The sequence below is a fragment of the Egretta garzetta genome, unplaced genomic scaffold (assembly GCF_000687185.1).
Source record: "Egretta garzetta isolate BGI_Z169 unplaced genomic scaffold, ASM68718v1 scaffold108, whole genome shotgun sequence".
In the NCBI taxonomy this organism is placed as follows: domain Eukaryota; kingdom Metazoa; phylum Chordata; class Aves; order Pelecaniformes; family Ardeidae; genus Egretta; species Egretta garzetta.
The window spans coordinates 2,339,226-2,349,849 of NW_009260614.1; the positions used below are offsets into that span (position 1 = coordinate 2,339,226).

Sequence of the window (10,624 nt, forward strand, 5' to 3'; positions counted from 1 at the left end):
TGCTGTCTGGGCTTTTTTAAACTTAGAGAAATTACTCAATGCTAAGGGAATGGGAAACCAACCTGAAAAATATAAACGGGGGGCAGGGGAGTATGCATGCATAAAAAGAGGGAATAGAAAACGATGACAGAAAACAAGGGCAAGGAAAGGTTTTCCTTGTATCTTCCCATCATAACTCATTGGTGGCCATTCAGTACAGAAGGAAGACAGGATTAATAACAAAACAGGGGACTTGCTTTCAAACACATCCGTACAAAACTATGGACTGTCCCTTGTTTAATGCATCACACTCACTCTAAGTACAACCTTGAGGTCAAGCACCTACCAGCCGGCAGTGAACTCCACGTGAGCATCAAAAAATCCAGTGATCTGGCCAGTGGCAGCTTTCCAGCCTTCAATACGAGCTCGGATCAGGCCTTCCCTCTTCTGGTTGCGCACCACCTTCACGAGCCCTGGGTATCGTTTATTGACGTATTCTTCTAGCGGCGCCTTCAGTTCCTCTAGAGAAGAAGTGCCAGAGAACTCATTGAAAAGGTGCAACAGTTTTCATCTAAAACAAACCCACTTTATTGATGGATACGAGGAAAACTTACTGGAGCCACACATCTCTGAACACTGCTGGGAGGGATGTGAGCATTTAGGGTCAATCAGTGCTGACTTGCGAAAGACCACCTGACAGTGGACTGACCACAACCCTTACAAAAGAAATTCAAGGTTGCCAAAACCACATTGCTGTTGGACGACTAAGAAACCCAAATGCCATCTTCAGAGGCAAAGGGCGGCAGCAAGAGGCCAGCTAGATTGCCTTGCAATACCTGGGCATCACCCCACTGAAAGACAAGAATGGAAAGAAGTCACCCGCGGATACCAAACCCTAGTGCTCTGCATTTCTGATGGGAGATTTTAAGCGAATGGATTGCTAGAGATGCTGCAGAACCCATCTGAAGTAACTTAGAGGACCTCAAAACTGTGTATGAGCTTCTCTACCCTTTCTACTCCGCCTCACTACCACAGTCTGGGCAGGTGCTGTATGTTTTCCAAGCTTTGCTGCTAGGAAAGTTGAAATCCCCCCTTGCTTTTATGGAAGGATCTGAGAGATTTTTGGTTTCATTCAAACGATGCGCATACCGTGTATCTTCCGTGCACAGGAAATCACAGATCATTTAATTATGCTGTCTCAGCCTGTGTATGTGCTGCAGCCGAGGACATAACGGATCTGTCAGCCCACAGTCCATACGAGCATTAAACCTTTTGATGGCTACAAGTATGAGCATGGAAGACACACAGGACTTTGAACGTGGAAGCATATGAAAGGTTACAACAAGGGGTAAGTACGAGTATGTTTTTTCAACAACTTGGAAAAGCACTAGCGCTCTGCCAGAAACCTTGGCCCTTTTACATCCTGGTGCATCAGTTAAATGCATGAAAATCTACTGATGAGAAGTGCTCTGCAAAAGCTAAGCAATACCGCTGTGTACCAGCATGGACTCTTAACACCATGAAAGCAGTTCCTTAGACTGTCTTTTATCCCTAGGAGGCTCCAGGACAGCAGAAAATTAAGATCTGGTCCGCGACCCCAAATTATAGTCCAGAAAGAAAAAGAAAAAAATAAAGTCACCATTAAGGTAATCCACATGGTAAAATATTTGAGACATGTGAGCACCCGTGGGTTCCTCTATGAAGGGAATACAGCACTGGAGAGCAAAAGAGGAAGCAGCAAGTCCCATCTGCTGGGCTTAGCCCAAGAAATCATCAAAGGAAAAGGGATTATGTGTTCCCTTCCCTTCCATGCCTTCTTCCAAGCACATAAAACGTGCTTTCTTCAGCTTGCCTTCCTGGGATGGTTCCCCCCACGTATCAATTTCCCAAGTCTCATTTCTCTTTTATGCTGAAGTGGGAATAAAAAGAATAAAGCAAATGAACCCCTTCCTCAACTCAAAGCATCTGCATCACATACATACACAACTCAGCAACTTCCATTTCGTGCTGAGCCACTCAGAGAAAAACCAATATTTTATGGAGACAACAACTCTTCCAACTGGTTTTAAGGAGACAGAGACACAGATTATTTGACAGATGAAGCTCCACAAGCATAGCAGCGGCATCTCAGGTTTTTTTGTCAAGGTAAGTGAGCAATGCTGCAGGCCACGGCATTACAGGCTAGACTGAGCAATTAAAACCATTTTCAAATTGGAGTTTTAATCTCAGTTGAAGGAAAACAGGAAAAATCTTCACGGGAATTGTTTGAGCAGCTTGAAGGAGCGTATAGCTCCAGCAAGACAGGGAAGAATTCTAACGTCATGTCTCAAAGGCAGTGAAGGGTGAAGCCTGAGAGATTCCTATGCCCACCATGCTGTGTAACAGGCAGCTTGTCAGAATCCCCCGGGGAGCCACAGCGGCATCCTCCCCTTTTTGGAAAGGATGCTGGATGCCAACAGGCAAAGAACTGATCCGCTGAGAGCACGAAGGCCAGCACAGCACACCCATGCACCTGTGAAACGGCACAAGGTGACCACAGAGAGCTGGTGGAGAAGATGCTCATGAGTAGCATCATTCTAACCCACCCCTCCATTCATCAGCAGAGGCCAGAGGGCCCCTCTCCTGCCTGCAACGCGTGCTACAAGCATCCCTAGGAGGCTGCAACCCAAGTGTAGAAACACTCAAGAGAGAGGACAGCGTTAACCAGACATGAGAACTGTGGTTGCAGGCCCCCTCTCCGCTAAGGGCTTCCTGTACAACCTTGCACAGATTTTTGGGGGTTTGCTCCCTGCCTGCCCTCCCAGTTTGGCTCAGCCCACAGCACACACCTTGTGGGTGAGAATTCACTTCCCTTACGTGCCTGTGCAAGCCCTAACGGAGAGGATGGATAGCTGCACATCTGTGCCAGCCTTTGCCAGTCTCTCGCCTTTCTGAGCTGGTCTGCAGCTCTGCAGGAGGAGGAGGGGATGGTGCACAGCGGCTGCTGAGCGCTGGTTTGGTGTTATGAAATACATACTTGGCACTCAGCCGGGCATCCAGCCAGCAGGCACAGGGATGGGGTGCGCTTTGTATTTCATTTCTCAGCGCATCCAGAAATGCAGGTGTGGAAAATCTGGTATTAGGTAACAGAAGTGAAATGCCAGTCTCCGGGAACACTCTGCAAAACTCCCATTCAAGTATCAAGCAAGCCTCGGCCCAGGTCTCCCCTCACCCATGCGCAGGACCGACACGGCTGTGTCGAAAGGCCTAAGTGGGAACCCCAGCGCCGGCTCAGCCGCACTGCCAGAGCTCCCCAGGTCCCGTGGATGCCGATCCTGTGGCACCAGACGTCCTCAGCTCCCTCCACGGGAACTACGGTGGGTTGGAAATCACAACTCACTCAGCAATCTCATCTTAATCCAAGTCATCTGAAGCCATTCCTAATTTTACCCTGTGTTTTCCTTCACTCGGCAGTCGCTCCATCGAGCGCCATTAGCATAACAGGAAAACAACTCGTGGCGGCTCTGACACGCGTTGCCAGAACATGGGGCTCCAGGCTGAAGATGCAGAGAGCTGTTGCGTTAAGGTCAGTAGTAGCAAAGCTTTTCGTCTGTCATATTAACTTAAGAAATGTTTCATCCCCAACTGTTGTATCTTTGCAGCACGTCCCAGAGCTGCAATAAGAAGGCTGGGAGGTCTGAAGTGACATGCCAGGAATTAAATGACTTGCACTAATGGACAATAGCAGATCCCCTCACTTAAGGGAGTCAGCTTTCACACAAACTGGCAACCTGGCCTTTGGATCTGCTGTTTTCAGGACTTCATGCAAACGACAGCAGGGGTGAAAGCATCTCGCAGTTCAGACACCTTGCTGCCTTTCTCCTCACCTCTGCCTTGCACAGCGCCCTAGTGGTGCTTTCGCCCCTTCAGCTCATTGCTGAAAATGAGAATATCCACTCGATACTGAGCCAACAACGATTTTAGCGTGATAATCAGCCCAGTGCTCATAAACTGAAACTCTGGATGCAACCTACTGACAAAAAGTCAGGAGCCAAGATGGGAGCAGAGCAGTGGCTCCCCAGCTCATCTTCATCCTTCCTAACCAAAGGAGCACTTCTTTAGGCCACACACTCATGAGGTATCCGAGTGAGTGGATCTACATGGGCTACTCACCCAGTAATTTGATCCAAACTAAGCACTGCAACGGAATCTAGAGACTCCTTTTTCTTCTGCACCCTATGGCACATCCCCCACACACACTCGCATCCTTTGCGGAATCCTACTGGACCATCCTTCAGAGCACCCCCATGTATTCCTAAGTCATGTTTATCAGGGATGCAATCAGTGCACACGGAGGTATTTGTGAAATTTTGTTCTTTGCCATCACATGAGCTACTCGCAGGGAAAATTTGCAGAGAGAAACCCTACTGAAAACGCCAGCAGGTTCACTTTCAGTCCTGCTGTTTGTTCTCCATCTGTCCATGCCGATCTTCACTTAAGGGCAAGTCCAAGGAACAAGAATCCAACACACCTGTTGCTCTATTAAAAAAACCCATCTGCCAGCTGCAATGACTTATGTCACCTACTTCAAAGTATTCAGTCACCCACATGAGCCTTCTGGGCAACAGGCCTGCCAGGGAAACTGAACCACCTGATGCCACTAAAAGTAACCACATCACAGCCTTTACCCCAAAAGTAACCACAGGAGCATCCACTGCTCAGTGGTCCACACCATGGATCCTGCCCAACTCTCCCCAAATCCTGTTGAAGTCCCCAGAACTAAAGGTGGAAACTGCCTGGTGCCACAGAAAGAAAGGAGCCAAGACCAATGGCACCAGAGGAGCTCAAGGATCGACCAACAGTAGACAATTTCTTATACAACAATGAACAGGTGGTCCTAGGGAGTGAACTGCACATCCTCTACACCCCTAAAGAAAACACAGTTGTGTTTGTCAGGCTGAGCTGGCTGGGAAAAGTCTACAGAGCCCAAGGCTGTTATCAGGAACACTGAAAGCTGAAGGACACTGGAGCAAGCATTGAGAGTGTTCCAGGGCCACGGGGGACACCAGCACTCCCTTGTCCCACGCTCTCGCCCCTCTGAAACACCAAAGCTATCACGGGTTGGATTTCTGCAGCACGAACTCACAAAAGAAACTCCTTCAACGGGCAATAAACGAATATGAGAATTTTTGCAGCGAGACTCAGAGCCAGGTGACTCGCCAAAGCTTTTGATGTTTGCTTGCAAATACTGAAGAGGAAACTGTGAAAAGGGGAGCAGGTGCATGAATCATTTCTCATACAGGGTTACAGGCAGAGCTGGTCCCACTAGGTGCATTTGGCTGCAAATCTTTGCTTCGCTTGGTTCAGCAAAAGCCAAATAGAGACAAACCAAGGAGGTCTGCTGCTCTCCTCCACACCTTGGCAGGGCCTGAAAGCCTCAGACCTGAACATCCCTGGGACAGCACCAGGTCAGCTGCAATTAAGCAACCCGTCTTCAGTTTGAGCAACTGGAATAATTAGGCACTTGGGCTGGACCAGCGCCTAGGAAGATCTGAGATGTGACTCAGCTTCTTGCAATACTGTTAAAACCTTCCTCTAAACACACACACGGAACACAAGCGAGCCAGCTCCCAGGAGAGCATGCACGAACCGCTGTTGTTGCTGTTGAAATGAGCTGCAAAACAAGAAAGCGATACATCAAGTCACAGCTAATACGTTACACCAAGGTAAATTACAACCCGTAGCATGTCTCCCCCAGTGTAGCCAGGTCCTTTAAGCAGGCTTCTATCCAAAGGTTTTCTTTTATACTGAGAGGTTTGCTTTTCAAAGAGATATTATCCCAGATTAAAAACACTAAAAGACAGACAGCAAAAAAGAAAAGCAGGTGATGATTAAGCAACAGACTCAGACAAAGTGTGCAGCTGCAAGATAACGTAACATCTCAGGGGCACAGCGCTGCATCCCTCCAACAACCCAGGAAACATGTTATCACTCAGAAACACAACCTGCACCCTGGCTTTGTAATTACACCCCTGCAACAAACACAAACAAAAGCAGACTCCAAAAAAGTCTTTATGAAGTGTAATGCGCAGCTCAAGGGAGCAAGGGGTTCAAACTACAACTCCCCAAGCTTTTGCCTTCAAGAAGGGATTTCTCCCCACACACACACTATAATACGTTGGTATCTTTTATCTATTTACAGCTCAGATACAAAGAATCAGAATGACCATATTTATTAACTTTTAATCTCTGATTGCATCCTTTTATGCTGTGCAGTGGTGTCGTACATACCGCATTACAACAGATAAAAGGAAGAAGTGCCTAATCAGTCTTCAGAAGCAGTTTGTTCCACTCTGAAAACTACAAAACACCAAAAGGTTTTGATCGTGCCCACATAATGCGTTTGTGGTCTACCTGAAAGGCAAACAACAGCCAGGGCTGCCCGGGGTATGCAGTTCTTGCCTCCATCCCTGGGACTAATTTTAAAACTTGAAGTTGACATGGAAATCCCAGAGGTCTTTTAGTATTTGGTTTGAGAACATGCTTTGTTCTTCAATTACCCATATAAGCTGTATTTCCTCTTCACGCCTGTGTAGAAAGCGCTCCCTGACAAAATCTACACAGAAACCCCTCCGGCTGCAGCCCTGAGCCAGGGACTTTCCATGAGCCTTTAGCAACTTTCCCAGAAGCTGCTTCTGGCAACCCACCAGGGTGCAGCACAGCTACTGGTTTTGAGCCAAGGGCCAACCCAAAGGTCAGCCGTCTTTCAGGTGTATAAAACTGAGCCCAAAGGCTTTGCTCAGGCTCCAGCTCCTTCTCCTGTTCAATCAGAGCCACCAAAGTCGCACCCACACAACCCCATCCTCTGCTCGACACCAGCACTTAATCCTCCAGGCTTCATCTCTAAATCTTAGAGCTCATGAGAAACTATTTTCCTGTAATTATTTTCCTGTAGAAACCAAATCCATATGTTACAACGACTTTGTTTGTAATATCCAACGCATCAACTACGTGATGTTGCTATTGCTGCTCATAATTATTTCTTAGCATTAGTGGGAAGTATACAACAACGTTATTGCCATTAATAATTCTTTGCTGTCATTGAAGCTCCTTGACAATGCAGAGTGTGAATGCATGGGTCCCAGAGATACGTTCTGGTTTGTATCAATTCTTTTACATGAGAAAACTAGATCATTACACGCTTGGGAGGAGCTCTCCATAAACATCTGCCAAGTTACCTCATTATCTTCCTTCAAATCCCTCCTTAAAAATCTCATTTGTCGTGATGCCTACAAAGATTCCACAGCATAGTACTGACATTACTAACTAACCCTACCGGCTAACAGCAGCGCCTTGTCCCCTACACTCACTCTCCTTGTGTGCTTCCATTGCAAGGTTTTTGAGGACAGAGCCACCTTGGTGATCAGGTGTTGAACAACCCTCAGTACAACCCTGGCCCGTCACTAGGGCCCCTGGACGCTCACGTTCCTGATGCAATCAAAGCATCCTCTTGGTGGGATGCAGAGTGCACATTGCGTAGGTGTGCGAGGAGGCTGGGACTGTCTCACCTCCCACACATGATGTACGAATTTATCCCTCAATTTAGGTCATCTACCTGCACCTGCCTCCCTGGAGCGGCGGATGCCGCAAGGCACTGCAACACAACCCAGGCAGTTCAGTCAGCCTGCAAAAACAGGCACAAAGAGGAAACCCCAGAGCTGGAAGTGCTTGAGCATGCTACAAGCCTGGCCACCCGCCTCACTGCCCTGCCAACACCCTGCCACCATCCAGCCCCACCACCAGACCCCACCAGTACTGGCCCAGCCCTTGCAGCAAACAGCCAGGGAAGACGGTGCCTTGCAATCTCAGCAGCAGATGAAGAGATTTCATTCTGCATCCTCGCTGCCAGCTGCAGTCTCAGCTTATTGGGGGTGCGATGCTTTTTGAAAGGATTTATTTCATTGTCCTGTGCCTCTCAATAGAGTCTCCAGAGCACTTGACTCAATATTAGCCTTGGTGCTGCATACTGAATGATGGGTGGAGGCTGTTTAGAAACATACTTTTTTGTGCATGGCGATGGGTAGAGCAGCTCAATAATTATTAACAATGGGCTCTCTTTTAAAGAGCATTCTTCTCTTCAACCCCATTGATATGGTAAAATTTGGAGAAGCAGCATTTCATTTTGGTATTTCGAACCCTCTAAGTACTGGGCAATGCTAAACACTGCAGATCACCTGCACTTTCACTTCACCAGCCAAACAGTTCCAGCTCTGAAATCCCATGGCTTCACTGGTGCACATCATCCTAGCTTTTGCATTCGAGCTGCTGTGATTTCCATCAGCTGAGGAGCTGCCCTCCTGTTTCTTTTACTGGTAATTATAATTCATCAGCTTTCTATGGTGCTCATTACTGTGGTATTTGAGTGCCTATTTTTACAGCCTTGAGTAGCTTGCTGTATACCATCTCATCTCATTGCAGACAGACGAGCAACCTCTCAGGCTCCCTCTGGAAATGAGCTCTCCACGTCCTGCACCCTCTCTGTTCTTCCCTTTTGATCGCGGCATCCACAGCACGTCTATTATTTTTTAAAATAACATTAAAAGCATGCAGTACAAATAAAGAAGGCAGTAATCAAAGTAACTTAACCATTTGCTGTTCTTCATGAAGATTTTAACTACCCTAATGACCTTATCCAACTGTGTGCAGGGAAAAACAAATCCTGGAAGAATCAAGAGTCTGAAAATACTTCCACATGAAACCACCTCCTGCAGCTTTGTGTTATTAAAAGGCAGAAGGGAAGGTATTGGAACAGGGACTGAGAGCAGGTTGAACCAAACGACACACGTATGTAATGTGGAAAACCTAACATCGCCCTCCCCGATTTGTCACAGCCTGACTTGAGCAGGTTGGGTGCGCTTGTTTCCTCTCCTTCCTCTTTACTTATTGTTCTCATATCAAAAACATAATTTAAGAAGGCGGCTGGCCTCTACAGGGTCCCAGTCATTTATAAAGCCTGGGACATTATTTTACAGATAGGGAAACTGAGGCACACACAGAGAAAACCTCTCCTTTAACACCACTGCAAGGGGCCAAAGCAGAATAGCTCACTAGGCTCCAGGTTCTCATCCCTCAATCCGTGGTAAACATTAGAGGTGCATCTCTGCAACAACCAGGGTGTTATTGTTAGGAACAGGGATACACCTAAAACCAGACCTTCTAGATGCTACTGTGAAGAGAAAGGTGAGATGGCTTTCTGGTTTCCTTTAGCCTTCTACCTTTCAGCTATGCGTTAATCAATAATTATATCTCAGAATTTAACTTTGTTTGGATCCTGTTCCTTTTTTTGCTACACAAGCTGGAGAAAACCTGTGTGCCAGCCAGCATGCCTGCCACCCCACACTGTGCGCATCCCAGCAGCGTCACCGCTCCCAAAGCAGCATGGCTCCTTCACAAGATTTTAAGAAATTAAACACCCTCCTGGTGTTTTGGAGATCTGAGCGCTGCTAACCTTCATCGCTGTTGTCATCCACGAGGATAATCTCCTTCAGGAGGTGAGCTGGCGTATGATTAACAGCGCTGTGCACCGATCGCAGGATAACCGACAGTGCTTCGTTCACGAAGATGAAGATGATGGAGATCTGGGGTAGGTCCTTACCATATTTCAGCTCTTTGCACCTGTAGCAGAGAGACAGACGGGGTTAGCAGAGCACACAGTGCAGCGCTTCGAGTCGGGAACACATTTAATACTCAGCACAGGACGATGGCTGACATCCCACAGCTTTGCACAGCCACGTTTTCTCGCTGCCTGTGCCCAATTTCAGCAGCGCTGTCTAGGAAGAGATAGCAGCAACAGGGAGCATCCTCCGGGCTCCGAGCGCGCCACGGGCAGGGGGCAAACCCAGAGCTCACTTAGCCGAGGTTGTGTTTGCGTGGCTGTGTACCTATGTCTGTGGGCATGAGACACTAAGAAAATGGCTTTAGCGTTTAAAGTGAAACTCCACATTCCTGTTCTAAGATTAATAGGTGCTCAGAAATGAGCTTTGTTCTTAAATGGCACTTGCGAATTTTCTTCCCATTTGCTTTGGAACACAATGAATATGAAATGACCCTTGGTTAAATAGTCTTAATAAACGTTTTAGCTCTCTTTGCAGATACTTCTGAACACATTCCTGTCTCCAAACTACCCCAGCAGAGCATTGCCATGAACCGGTGTCTTTGTACGTCACAGCCAGGATAGATTAAAAACAAAAACTTGTGAACATCTCTCTGGGTTTCAGGAGTAATTGCTTAACTGGAGCTGGTTTTGGGGCTGGGTATCTGCTTAGACAAATTTCTGCGTATCAGCGCGGGACAGAAGTGGAAGGACCTCCCAAGGTCGCCTACAGCCAGCATCATCCCTGGCAAGCAACAGGTTCACGTTGCATCGATACACCAGACCTTGAGACCAAGGATACCCATGCAGCAGAACTAGGGTAGCTCGAAGTGGAAGAGGTCTTCCAGGTAACCCACGGCTCTCCGAGGAGTACGAATCGATCCCAAAAAGATACAGCTATTGTTTCAATGCCGCTCTATCCTAACCAGAAGCCTAACCTTAATAAAGTACTTGCAGAAAGCAAACAGGTGATCTCTAACTACTTCAAACAATTTAAACAAACTCTCCAGCTTT

General features: G+C 47.3%; 1 protein-coding gene across 1 annotated transcript in view; it reads right to left on the reverse strand.

Annotated features, from left to right (window-relative positions):
• The window catches only part of GALNT17 (polypeptide N-acetylgalactosaminyltransferase 17), a gene marked incomplete at its 5' end in the record, with an annotated part of 214,860 nt that overhangs the window by 126,870 nt on the left and 77,366 nt on the right, over positions 1-10,624 (reverse strand). Inside the window, 2 exons of the mRNA XM_009645101.2 lie at positions 326-500; positions 9,467-9,633. Of these exons, the coding sequence (XP_009643396.1) occupies positions 326-500; positions 9,467-9,633 (342 nt within the window). The remainder of the gene's footprint in view (positions 1-325; positions 501-9,466; positions 9,634-10,624) is intronic.